This window comes from Chinchilla lanigera, unplaced genomic scaffold (genome assembly GCF_000276665.1).
Source record: "Chinchilla lanigera isolate Chin_1 unplaced genomic scaffold, ChiLan1.0 scaffold00008, whole genome shotgun sequence".
Taxonomy (NCBI): domain Eukaryota; kingdom Metazoa; phylum Chordata; class Mammalia; order Rodentia; family Chinchillidae; genus Chinchilla; species Chinchilla lanigera.
The window spans coordinates 442,622-457,008 of record NW_004955409.1 but is presented as its reverse complement, the minus strand read 5'-3'; the positions used below and the strand labels follow the sequence as shown (position 1 = coordinate 457,008).

Below are 14,387 nucleotides of genomic sequence, written 5' to 3'. Positions count from 1 at the left end.
GCGGGCTCGGCGCCGCCCGCGCGGCCGTTCTCCTGACTGGCCGCGCCGAGCCGGTGCGCGCTTTTCAGCTCGGGGTTACTCTGGCTCGCCGCGTCGTCCACGTTTAAGTGAGGCGGGTGCGCGGCGGAGTTCTGGCTCGTGGTTTTGGCTGGTCCTTGACTGAAGTCCTGTTTCGGAGGCGCGGCTTTCGCTGGACCAAAAGTGTTTGGGGGTGGGATAAAAGAATGGTTAGACTCTAACGCAGAGGCAAAACTTGTGCTAGTTCCAGGAACAAAATTAGATGCCAGGTCAGGGTTAGCGCCTTGGCCGGCATTCTGGGGGGGAATCTGAGCGAAGTTCTCGGTGGGATTCTGTCTGAAGTGCTGATTAGGCATGTTAACGTTCTGAGTCAGTACATTGTTGTAAGGTGAGTTTCCAAAACTGGAGTTATCGTGCGGCCCGAAGTTAAACGCATGAGGTCGGTTAAAACCCATGCCCAGGGGGTTCTGAGGAAACGGGTGCGGCGGATTCCTGAGTGAGTACGGGCCGCAGTACGGGGAAGACATTCTCGGGGGCACGTGCGGCGGCATTCTGAACGTGCTGTACCCCGCAAACCCAGGGTAACCGGGGCCGAGATACGGATTTGAGGAAGGCAGTGGCTTGTAGGAAATAGTATTGTAGTTGTCATCGAATGGATTAGCAGCCACTAGGTGGTCAGAGTTTGGGTTCGGTGGTGGAGCATACTCAGACAACGGAAGAAAAGAAGGGCCCTGAAAAGAGAACGTAAGGCGTAACACTTGTTCTTGATCAAAGAAGTTATACTTGTCCTGTTTTCTTAACAACAATGAATTTGGTTTTTGTCAGATTTCTCTTACGCTGTTCAGAAAATTTAATCTCATTGACCTTTCAATTATAATTGTTTATATTTAATTATACTTACAGATAAAATATGTATAACTTAATGATAAAAATATCCATGTCTTTCATTTTAAAAAGAAAATAAGGTATACTTTTCTGAGCTCAAATCCACTGTTACTTCTAACCCTACAAGTATTTAACTTTCCAGAAGAAGCTTCATTGTTATAATTTTCTTAGTATGGTTGCCTCTAACTAGACTCATTTAAAGTATTAGAGCATTCTAACTAAAAGTACTTTCTAACCTCCAGTCATAAAATTAAATAACAATATACAAAATCCAAATTTTTTCCCCTAACTTAACTTGAGGACCAATTAAAGTATTTCCAAACACTAAGCTGTTGGCCTCACATTGTATTTTGTTTTGTTTTGGTTTTGTTTTTTTGAGACAGGGCCTTGTGTCATTCAGACTGTCCTGGATCTCACTACGTAGTCCAGGCTGGCCTGAAACTTGCAATAATCCTCCTGCTTCAGCTTCCCGAGTACTGGGGTTACAGGCGTGCACCACTACATCCAGCTGGGGCTCACAGTGTAAAGATAAACTGCCAGTTTTAAATCGCACCACAAGTTAAACGAGGCCAAAAGGAGGAGAAAACTAATTTGCACAAATATAGTATTTATCCATAGTCCTTAGCATCAAAAGGATGCCTCACATTTACAGACAATGAAGCCATAAATGCCAGTGTACATCATTTATTACAGCCACAGGTAAGGACAGGATGCCTCCATCATGACTGCCTCATGGTTCACACTAACACTGAATTATAATGCTGAACGTTACTTCAGGGTAAAATTGTTTCCAAATATCTTTGTCTTTTAATAGGACTATACCCATTTATATACTTAAAAAAACTTTAAATTAGATTTAGGAACAAGCATTTTAATTTGTTCACCCGTACTTTCTTCTATTATCTACTTGAGGCTTACTGTTCAAAAGCAGCCACTGGTTGCACACTAAACAACCAATCACTGCAGAGTTCACTATTAAGTTCTTAGTGAGGACAGGAAACAAAACCCACAACCAAATTTAAAGTTCCCTTATCAGTCCAGTCACAGCAGCAAAGGAAAACTACTACTAAAGAAATGTCCATTTACCTGTGTATTTGCCTTTCGTTTTTTCTTATCGGGGCTTCCTAGTTGTACACCTGGTCCTCCTAACCCATCCAGTCCACTATCACCACCTAAAAAAAATTGACAATACCTCCACTTGTAAGTGAGTTCACTTTACATCTCTCATAGTAATACTGTATTTAATTTAATATGTTTTCCATGTTTGTTGGATGAAAGCAGTACTAAACTTTAGTCTCTCTTCTGCAAAAAGTTGTTCCCATAGTTTCATGCAGAAATCATTAATCTGTTCCCATGGGTTTTATTCTTTCAGTGAAAAAGTCTGCCTTCCATCCTTGAACTGTTAATCCAGTATTCTGTCGAGTCCACCATTACTGATAGTGTCTGGATAATATAGGTATATTCCAGTATAACACAAAGGATGGGATACTATGAGTGCTAGTTTTACCTTGCTTCCTTCCTTGGAGGTCATTTTATGTCACATTATAGAACTACTTTATCCCTTAATACTTGAGTAGTGTTCTGTAACATGATTCGTCATAATGCATTAAAACTCCCTACTGGGTATTTAGGTTTCCAAATTTTTGCTGTGGCTGCAATGAAAACTCATGTGTAAATGTCTTTACATACATGTATGAGTCCTTCCTAGAATGAGAATTGTGGCATCAAAGGTACATGGTTTTTAATTCTTAGAGATATTGTCCAAATGCAACATTGTTTGCAAGTAATTTTCTAAACAGTATGTGATGCAGCAATGAAAAAACTTGTCTGTTAACCTAATAGTTTGTCAATGGAATTTTTTTCACTTTTGAAAACTTTCAATTATGAAGAATTGAAAACATATGCAGTATAAGTAGTAGAGTAAAATTAATCCTATATGCCCATCAATTCATGGTCAATCTTATCTCAAAATTGATTCCTCTCCTCAAGCCCATTCTGAAGCAAATTCCAGACATCATATTATTTCATCTGTAAATAGTTCAGAAGGACTGGAAAAAACCAAAAACACAAAACCCTGAAATTTCAGTCTCACTCCTATAAAAATTAATAATACCCCTTTAATATTTCGTATCCAACTCAAATATCCCACAGTATTTGGTAAGGCTTACTTAGGTTGGGATCCAAATATGATTCATGCATTACAGTTGGTTGACATGTCTTTTCATTGATACATCTCCCTCCATCACTCTATTTTTTTCTTCTACTGTATTAACTGAATTCCGGAATGGAGTTGATTAATGTTCCACTTATTAAGCTACAGTTTCAGCTGTTTGTGATGCTCGGACTGGGACTTTGCAAATTCATTTCCCTTTGGCCAGACTCTTCCAACAGAAGACATACAGGGTACTAAAAGGTGAGGAGGAGAGCCGAGAGGGAGTTTCTGCTCCTCCTGCCTCCCTGCTGTTCCTGTCTCTGTCTCTGTCCTGCAGCCACAGCCTTCTGTCTCTGGTAGCCGGTTCTAGGCTTGAGCTTTCTGACTCCTCCAAACTAGCTTCTACGTGCCTCTCCTCAGAGGGATTAGCACCAAACAGATGGTACTTAAACCTCAGCGTCTACTGAGCCTAAGTTGTTCAGAGTCCCTCCTCCAACCTTCTAGGTTCTGTAACAACTTCTTTGTTTACCAAACCCTAAATCTGGAAGCTATCTCACTTCAGTTCAACCCTTGTTTAATCAATTCTTTATATAAAATTATATTAAATTACAGCTATGATTTATGTTTTCTTGCCTGGGATGTATGATTTATCTGGATTTTGCTATTGTATCCCCTTGTAAAATGGTAGCTGGGTCCAGGCTGAAGGCTTGATCCAATTTAGATTTCTAGTTGTTGCAGTACTGCTTCACAGGTGATGGTCTGTTCTTCCATCAGAGAGCACGTAATGTTTGGTTGTGTTTTGTTGGCACTTCTTTTACTTTTCCGTTATGTAAATTACCACACATTTGGCCACCTAACATTTGAGGATGGAGGGAAATTTCAGTGTCAGAATGTATGCGTAGCCTGCCTGGCAAGCGCAAGGTCGTGAGTTCGGTTCCCGGTACCGGAGAAAAGCCAAAACCAAAAAAAATAAAAATAAAAATAAAGAATGTATGCGTAGATGTGTAAGGCCAGAGAGTTGGAGCCCCAGCACACACATACAAAAAAAGTTAATCAAAAGGTATCAATATTCCCAGCAATCCCTCTCCAAGAGAGATTTCAAACCCAAGAGAATTGAAAACTGCTTTGCACCAGTTTGTACAAGAATATTTAAATCCGTATTATTCATAATAGCTAAAAAAGGGGAAACAACCCATCTGTCCATCAATAGTGAATGGGTAAAAGAAATGGAATAGTGACATATGCTACAATATATATGCTGAACCTTGTAAACGTTGTACTAAATGAAAGCCAGACCCAAAAGTCCACATAGCATATGATCCATTTGTATGAAATGTCCAGAATAGGAAAATCTATACAGATAGCAAATATATTACTGGTTACCAGGCCATTGGGGAAAAAGAAAAAACTACAAGGTACAAGGTTTCTTTTTGAGGCAATGAAAAATATTCTGGAATTACCAAGCAATGATGATTGTACAGTATTCCAAATACACTAAAAATCCACTGAAATGTAGACTCTAAAATGGTTAAAATCATGAATTTTATCTCAAAAATATATTTTATTGTCTTTTGTTTTTGTGGTGCTGGGATTGAATCCAGGGTCTAGTATATGTTCTGCCACTGAGCTAAGCACCTAAAAATAAAATTTAAAAACTACTGTTACTATTTCTTAGCTTGTAGTTCAGAAATCAGGTTATGTTCTCTGCTCAGGATAAAGTCGAAATCAGGAAGTCAGTGTGCCGAGCTTTTATCTGAAGTCTGGGGGGAGGGGTGCCCCCAAGCTCATTCTTACAGCCAAATTTAGTTCTTTGTGTAGTACTGAGATTCTACTCTCCTAGAGGTCAGCCACATTCCTTGACTTGTGGCTCTGAATGCAATGGTGCAGCAAATCCTTCAAGTGCTTCAAAGTCTCTGAATTTCTCTTCTTCAACCAGTTGTAAAGAATGGCTACCAAAGGGCTCATGTGATTAGGTCAAGTCCGTCCAGAGAAGCAGGACTGCCTAAGACCAACAGTGTTCTATGATACAACCCAACCAGGGGGTTACAATCAACGAAACTCAACAGTCCTGGGCATACACTGTGCAGCACATGTACACCAGCAGGATGGGGCATTTCAGTAGTCATCTTGGAATTCTGGTGACCACAACCACTGATAAAGTCTACTTCCACTGAATTATTAGGGGCTGCAAAATGGTGATACATGCATGTATTTTAAACTTCCAATTCTCTGATAATGTGTAAGAACCACTGGCATTTCCTTTTCTGTTTATGCCCTTTGCTATTTTTCTGTTTGATCCTTCATGATTTGTAGTTCTTTATATGCTAAAAAATGCTCAATCTATTTGAACTGAGGTGCTTCATCCACCGAGTAACAACCCCCTCCCTCCCTGCATGTGCCATGCCCTTCAGCTCTCATAAATTTTTTGCTTGTATGTTTTTTTAGACAGTCTGGCTGTGTAGTCTGAGCTGGCCCCAAACTAGTGATCTTCTTGCTCAGCCTCTCAAGTGCTAGGATTGCAAATGTGTACCCCATATCAGGTTAGTTTTTATGACTTTGACTGCAATAGAGAATTTATAAAAATGGAGCCATGCAGTATTTGTCCCTTTGTGGCTGCCTTATTTTATCTGTGTCACTTAGCATAACGTCCTTGGAGGTGACACCTGAGTTGCCTTCACATTTTGGGTGTTATGAATAATGCTGCTATGAATGAGTATACAAATATCTTTTCAAGACATCTATATAAATACTTCCATTATTTTAGATATATACATAGTGCTAGAAGTGCTAGATCATATGATAATTCTTTTTTTTTTGAGAAACCATTATGCTGTTTTCCATAGTAAAGCTTCAGTTTTGTTGTATCACTGCTCCACATGGAATCTATTTTGGGGAAATAAATAAGGTAAAAAATAGAGTATTTTGTTCTAGATGGCTAGTCAGAACAGAATACCTCTCAATTTGTTAGAAGTCTTCCTCTGTGACTCTCAATAAGGTATTTAAAAAGTTTTCATCTATTGATTCAGTATAATCCCTATTAAAATTCCAACAGTATTTTTTTACAGAAAAAAAAATCTCAAAATTCAGAATCCCACAAAAGATCCTGAACAGCCAAAGCTGTCTTGAGAAAGCACAACAAAGCTAGAGACATCACACTTCCTGATTTTAAACTGTACTACAAAGCTACTGTAGTCAAAACAGTATGGCACCAGGGGGAAAACAGACATACAGGCAAATGGGCAGAATTGAGAGCCCAGAAATAAACTCACACAGGTATGGTCAACTAATGTTTGCCAAGGCCAACAGGAATACATAATGGGAAAATGATAGTCTATCCAACAAATGATGCTGGGAAAACTGGTTATCCACATGTAAAGGAATGAAAATGGACTCCATCTTACACCACTCACAAAATGCAAAATGCATTAAAAACTTAAATTATTTTGAAACTGAAAAATTCCTAGAAGAAAACAGGGAATAAAATTCCCTGACATTGTTGTTGGCAATATTTTGGATACAGCATCAAATGCACAAGCAACGAAGTAAAAATAAACTAGTGGGAGTTCCTTAAACTAAAAAGCTGCTATACACAAATGAAACAACAAAATGAAAGGCAACCTATGGAATGCAAGAAAATAATATCTGAACAGGGTTTGTCTTAGTTACTTTTCTTGTTGATGAGACAAAACACCTGACACTTAAGGGAAGAAAAGTTAGCTCACAGTTTGTAGAGGTTTCAGTCTATAATTGGCTGGCACAAACCACAAGAGGGTTATTATCCTAAATGTGCGTTAGAGCTTATATCTGGATGTCCCCCAAAACCTCGTGTGCTCAATGGTGGGGGCTTGTGGAAGGTGACTAGACCTTGTGGTTTACATCTGACATCTGTCAGGTGGAGTTTGGTCAGAAGAGGCAGGTTACTAAGAGCGTGGCCTGGAAGGGTTTCTCCAACTTCCTGGCTCCTCCCCCACCCTGAAGCTAACATGAAGGGAGCAGTTTTTCCTCTACTGTGTCCCTCTGCCATGCTGCCCTGCTGTGGAGCAGTCCAGCTATGGACAGATACGTGAGCCAAAATAAACCTCTCTTCCTTTAAGTTGAGGATGTTGAGTATTTCGTCCCAGCAATGAGAAAAGTCACTAAGACAACACATAATGTGCTTATATAACTCAATGGCAAAAATACAACAAAACAAAAACAATCCAGTTTAAAACTGGGGAAAGTAGCCAAGCATGGGATCAAGCATGTGCCTTTAGTCCCAGTACCCTGGGAGGCTGAGGCAAAAGGACTGCAATTTAGGCCCAGCCTGGGCAATTTAGTAACCTTGTGAGACCCTGTCTCAAACAATAATAATGATAATAATAAAAAATTTATACAGTTCAGTGTGAAGGCCTAGTTCATTCCCTAATATGTGACAGAATTTTTTTTTTTTGTCTTTTGGAAACGGTTTCACTGTCCAGGCTGGCCTCAAACTCACAGTGATCCTCCTGTCTCAGCCTCCCAAGTGCTGGGACTACAGGCATGTGCCACTATGCCTGGCTTAAAAAATTTTCTAAGACATTTCTCTGAAGAAGCTAGGGAAAGGTCAACAGGTAGATAAAAAAGTACCCACATCACTAATGGTCAGGGCATCATAAATCAGAACCATACAACTCATCTTCTGTCATAGTGGCGGTGCCTGGGGGAGGATGAAGGGTGCACGGTGAGCTCCTGGGATGGCCAATGTGAGCAGCCTCAGGGGAGCAGCCTGGAGCTTCTCCCAGACCTGGAGACAGAGCTACAGAGCACGGCTGTCAAGAGACACCTGCACTGCTGTGTTCACTGTGGCTTTTTTACAACAGCCAAGGGAGGAATGCCTGAGGGTTCATCAGCAGACGCCTGGATATAGGAAGTGTAATACAGCATGACCATGTGTGTTACAGATCACACATGAAGACACTCTAGCACTTGCCAGGCAGGCGCTGTGCCACTGAGCTGTATCCCCAGCCCCAAGATACTCACTTATAAGGACCACAAATACATTCGTTTCTTTTTCTGTCTTCCTACTGTATCATGCCTTATCCACAGACACTCAAATGTTTGCTGAATTAAATTGAGTCCAAGGCATAAGATTTTTTTATTAGCACATGTTTGCAGTACATGATTACAAAACTCACTGCCGGCAGTTGGTTCATGTATATTAACACATCTTCATTCTTCTTATGTCCCCTTCCCCTCCTGGCACCATTTCCCCCCTCCCATTTCTTTTTTCTCTATTTTATTTTGCTCTTTATTTAATTTTGGGTTTCTCATATAAAAGAAACCATGTGATAGTTAAGCTTGTTTGTCCAATTTATTTCACTTAACATTAAGTTTAAATAATTTATTTCAATTTATTTCACTTAACATTATGGTCTCAAGGTGCATCCATTTTTCTACAAATGACTCAAGTTTATCCTTTATGGCATAATAGTACTGCAGTGAGTATGAATACCACATTTTATTTATTCTTTCATCTGCTGATGGACATATGGGCTGCTTCCAGGATTTAGCTATTTTGAACTGTCAAGCTGTAAGATTTCTAGTTGATGTTAACAATTAAAAGATAAAAACTAAGAATTTTTTGCCATCCCAGACTGTTAAAAAATTGAAGGGAATGACCATGGAATAATATTAGAATATTTAGGGTGTGCTGGATGCTGTGGTAAGCATTTTGCTTTATTTAATTTGATCCTCAAAGGATCCTGCCATTTGATAAGTGAAACAGAGGGCATCTGTACCTGACTTGCTCAAGGTCACACAGTTGTACCTTCTGATTCACAAGCCCATGCATGAAATTTTAACTATGTCAGTAATTCTCAATCTTTAATGTCCATAAAAATGCCCAGAAAGTGTTAAAACATAGATTTCCAAGCCTCAGTACCTGTGACTGACTCCACAGTCCAGAAGTAACAACTTCCTAGGTAACCCAGATGTCACAAAATAAGACTCATGTGGTTTCTGTCTCCAAATGGACTCTGACTGGTCTACATCTCAAGTTCCACCAGCCAGATGCTGTTTATGACTATTAAGTTAGGCTTTTCCAGATATCTAGCTTGCTACCTACCCATTCATGTCCCTGCCATGTATATAAGTGGATATATAGTAAAGCTTTACAGAAACAGGATACTGTTTTTTTTTTAATTAATTAATTAATTAATTAATTTTTTGAGACAGGGTCTCACTATGCAGTTCAGGCTGGCTTTGAGCTCACTTTGTACCCCAGGCTGGTCTCAAACTCGCAATGATCCTCCTGCCTCAGCCTCCCGAGTGCTGGGATTACAGGCATGTGCCACCACAGCCGGCTCTACTCTGTTGCTTACTTTTAATGATTTATGCACCTTCGCTGGAAAAGTGTTGAGTGCTGGCCTTTTACTAGTTGGGTTGTCTGGTTTGAGCAGTAAGAATTCTTTATCCTGGATACTGAATGCTTAGCTATGATTTTCTCCCATCTCCCATTGTGTGGGTTTTATTTTCACTTTGACAGTGTCCTTTCACACAAAAATTTTTTTTATCTTAATGAGGTCCAATTTACCTATTTCTTCTCTGGTTGCTCCAGTAAAACAAGGTTTATCTACGTGTGAGGCTAGTCAGCCTCTCCAGAATCTTACGCACATACGAAGTCTTCCTTTCACAGCACAGAACACAGAAACAGACTTGTTCTGGTTCACAAGAAAAGAACTTCCATTAATTCGGTGTGGCAACCCCACCTGGGTAGATGGTGAGTAAAGAACTGATGTGATGCTGGCGAGGTGGCTCACACCTGGAAACCAGCTACTCAGAAAGCTGGAGCAGGAGGATGTCAAGCTCAAGGCCAGCCTGGGGCACTTAGTGAGACCATCTCAAAAAATAAAAAGGGTGAGGATATAGCTCAGTGGTGCAGTCCTCCGGGGTTCGACCCCCAGTAATGGGGGGAGGCATCTGGTAATGAGATCGAGTCCATTCTTCAAGGTCATGTATTCAAATCTGATGTGTTCAGATTTGACTAAACTTATTACCAATTTACAACTATTCAGTAGCCATATTACAAATTAATGATTTTGTATGCAGTTTTCCTTAACTGACATACTGAACAGATACACTGTTCTTTAATCTGAATACCTAGAGACGCTGGTGAGTGTAGTATGGTCATAGAATCAGTAATAGTCTTAGAGCTCAAACAACAAAGTGATTACAGCAAGTCCCCGACTTAGGAACATCCCAGTCGTGAACTGTCACAGTCACAAGCGGGCCTCGCCCTGGGAACCTTTGCAGACGCGGGCAAATGGGCAGGGCTGTGGTCCCGCGCTGGCCGGGTGCTCATAGCGCTGCACTGCGGAGCCCAGGTGTCGGGAGGCAGAGCAAGAGCAGCGGTCATGCGAGTGGAGCGGGAAGCCCACAGCAGCAACCATGCAAACCAAAGTGAAAGTACCCGAGACTGATTAAAGGCTGTGGTATTCTTGGGTTTGGTTTTTTTCCCTCTACCCTGTATATTTGGGTCAGAGGTGTGAAAGGCTCACTTTGTCAGACTTACGAACCTATGACCATTCTCCTGGAATGGAACTGGCTCCTAAGTCAGGAAGTCCTGCACATAAGAGGCCAAACTGCACAATCCTCTCTCCTAACACCTCTCATGGGCATTCTATTTAATAAAGCGTAAACAGAATGTTTTTTCTCTGCAGTGCTGGAGACCAAATCCAGAGCCTTACACACACTAGGCAAGCACCTGGCCACTCTGCTACATTCCCCACCCAGAAAAAGGTAGTTTTTTGGTCGTTCTAATTTATTTTTATTAGTATGTTTTCGATACATACTAAATGCATACATCGTGGGAAGTTGATACACACCTTATTTCATCTTAATCCCTTTTACTTCCTCTTGCCCTACTGCCCTTCGCCTCTCCCTCCATTCCTAGGTCCCCTTCCCAACTGCAAAAGGTCTCCCTCCCCGTTTCCTATCATCATCTTTTTTTTTTTCTTTGTTTAGTTTCGTTGAGACAAGGTCTCACTGCATAGTTCAGGCTAGCTTTGAACTATGTAGCCAAGGCTGCCCTCAAACTTGGGGTGATCGTCCTGCCTCACCCCGAGTGCTGGGATTACAGGCGTGCGTCATCATGCCTGGCTTCCTATCATCTTTTATTTGCTCTTTATTTATACTTTCGTTTCTCATATAAGAGAAACCATGCAACCTTCTGTCTGATTTTTTTCACTTAGCATTGTGGTCTCAGGGTGCATCTATTTTCCTACAAATCAGAAAAAAGTAATTTTAAAAGATAAAAACAGTAAATTAGTTCTCAATTTCCAGTTTAGGATATCTGAATTACCATTCACAGCATTCTTTTCCTTGATTTGTTTTTTGAGGCAGGGTCTCACTGTGTACTTCAGGTTGGCCTTGAATTCACTGTGTAGCCCAAACTGGCCTCCAACCCCCAGCAATCCACCTGTCTTAGCCTCTCAAGTGCTAGGGATACAGGCATACACCACCATGCCTAGCAGTTCACAGCACTGTTACAACCAGAGAATAACTGTAATTTTATAATTTAAATTAAATTATAATTAGATTGCATATAATTAACTTGATAATTAAGATTAACTTTATAATTAAAATGATATGTAATTTAAAAATGTACTCTTTATGGTCCTACTATCTGTGTTCACATTCCAAAAATCAAATAATTCCTTGTGATTTTTTTTTGAGGCAGGGTCTCACTATGGGGTGCAGGCTGGCCTTGAGCTCAGTTATGTAGCCCAGGCTGGCCTTGAACTCACAGCAGTCCTCCTGCCTCAGCCTCCCAAGTGCTGGGATTACAGGTGTGTGCCACCACACTTGGCCATCTTTTTTCTTTTTCTTTTTTTGAGACAGGGTCTCACTATATAGTTTAAAATGGTTTTGAACTCACACTGATCCTCCTGCCTTGTTCTCCCAAGTGCTGGGATTACAGGTGTGTGCCACCATGCTCAGTCAAAACTCTGACATTTGGTTGTTAAAATTTTTTAAATTGTTAACATTTTCTTTATTTTAAAGAGAAAAAACAAAATTTCAAGACAAGGTAATAGGAGAGTAACAACAGTTAATACATTGTGTGTTGTTATCTTTAAGTTAGTTACTGAGAGTACAAGATACTGTCATTTGCTTGCCCAAATAATATTAGCACAAACCTTTCTTCTCGGTGAACTAAGAAATCAGTAGTATAACTATCTTTTATATACATTATTTTTTTCTTTTTGCTTTTCCTTTCCTTTTTTTCTCTATTCTGTCTCAGTCTCTCTGTCCTTTTAAAGTTTCTTCCCACTTTACAATTGACATTTGAAATCACTTAAATAATCACTTTAGTTCACATATGTGGCATTTAAAATCCTAAGTATCTTAATATTTAGCAATGAAATCTGATATGAGTTTATTCTATAACTAAGGATATGAACATCTTAGTTAACAGTTTTATCTTCACCTCACATACTCATACTAGTCTCTACTATAGAAGTAAATACTATGAATTAACATGTGAACATGGTGTTACATAAATTTCAGCATGTGCTGGGCATGATGAGGTACATCTATAATCCCAGCACTTGGGAGGCTGAGGCAGGAGGATCACTGCGAGTTCAAGACAAGCCTGAACTGCATAGTGAAACCCTGTCTCAAAAAGACAAAAAAAAAATTTCGGCAAGCATGTGGCAGATGGCCTGTGACTGAAGAGAAAGCACACTGGTTAAAATGCAAGGCAGGTACATTACTCGATGCTCACAGCCTGCATCAATTCGGTCATGTAATATGTGCTGCACTGTGTTCAGAAAGCAATCAACATGGGGATCTCAGGTTTCAAACGCACAGCTCCCTTGCTAGGCCTTTTCCCCAAAGTAATGATCTTTGTGTTACCGAGTTTGGTAACCTTAACCTGGCGCTTAAGGTTGCTCACAAAGGTAATGCTCAGGAGGGCAGGTGGATGGTGTTCTTGAAAGGCTGACTGTATAATAATTACCTTCGATAATGAGCATCTTTTATCAAAGAAAAGCTTCTTTTATTCCAAAGTCAGCCAACTTTTTTTTTCCCCAGTACCGGGAATCAAACTCGCGACCCTGCACTTGCCAGGCAGGCACTGTGCTGCTGAGCTAAATCCCCAGCCCAGTCAGCCAACTTTTTAGACACAACAGAAATCTGGTGAACATGGCTATGGATATTTACACACATTCAATAAACAGAATCTCTGTCTTTCCCAGCAAAACTGTGAAACCAGAGAGGTTTCTGCTTTAAATTTTTTTTAAAAACTCATCACTTCCTTTCTACAGGGGGGAAAGAACCTTCTTGTTCTCTTCATGCTCACCCCCATCAATAAAAGAAAGAACTTGCCGCAGGTCACTTACTCTTATTATTGGTTGATCACACATAAGTGAATGCTGATCATGTTAATCACATGTGTGTTTTAGACCTCTGTGTCTGATTTTAACAGCAAACTAATAGCACTTACAAAGGGCTAGACAGTGTTCTAAGAGTTTTATATATGTGACTTGTTTACTCTTCAAACAACTCCATGACATAAGTACCATTATTATTCTCATTTTGCAGCTGAGCAAACTAATGCCTAAATAAGTAACTTGCCAAGGACCACACACATCTAGTAAGCTGCAGTAACCTTGGCAGTAAGCCTCAGAGTCAAAATGCTGTCCTAGTCCTCAATATTGCAATTAGCACACTTACAGAGATTGGCACTAAGAAGAATGACCAAGTCATTCTGGCCACTCTTTAAGGCTAATCTCCATGATAAGGGCGACCTGGCCTGGAGTAGGAGCGTTAGAAGAGTGCGCTCGTCCCTGTCCCAAGAGGTAACTTCTCTTCACTCCAGGAAGAGCACTCTGCTTTGTTATTGTTCATCATGTTAGAATGCAGAAACATCTGTTGAGCTTCTGAAAGTGTAAAGAAATAGAGGTAATAATTTGCCCCGTAAGGATCTCACAGGAAACAGGCTTCTTTCCTTCCTTCCTTCTTCCCTCCTTTCCTCCCTCCCTTCCTTCCCTTTCCTCTTCCTTCCTTCCTTCTTCCCCCCCTCCCTCCCTGCCTCCTTTTCTTCATTCTCTCCCTTTTTCTCCTCTCTTTTCTTGTGAAGCTCTTTAATGTGATGACTGCTATGACAGAGGGAACATAAGGAATCACCACCCGATCTTGAGCTCGGTACGCATTCTGGGAAATTTCACCTGAATTAAATCTTTGAGACTGGTGTCTTTTCAAAGATGAGGAAAGAGGACATGCCTCGCGGAGGGAACAGAATGTGCAGCAGGCTTTAAAGGCAAAAGTAATGACACCTACAAAGGAAGTGGGGCTGTTTCAGCGCTGGCACAGGAAG

At 40.5% G+C, this 14,387-nt stretch overlaps 1 protein-coding gene across 1 annotated transcript in view; it reads right to left on the bottom strand.

Annotated features, from left to right (window-relative positions):
• Nucleotides 1–10,461, bottom strand: part of Pygo1 (pygopus family PHD finger 1) — a gene marked incomplete in the record, with an annotated part of 12,592 nt that extends 2,131 nt beyond the window's left edge. The window contains 3 exon segments of the mRNA XM_013510021.1: nt 1–749; nt 1,990–2,116; nt 10,295–10,461. Of these exon segments, the coding sequence (XP_013365475.1) occupies nt 1–749; nt 1,990–2,116; nt 10,295–10,461 (1,043 nt within the window).
• Nucleotides 10,462–14,387: the final 3,926 nt, after the last annotated feature.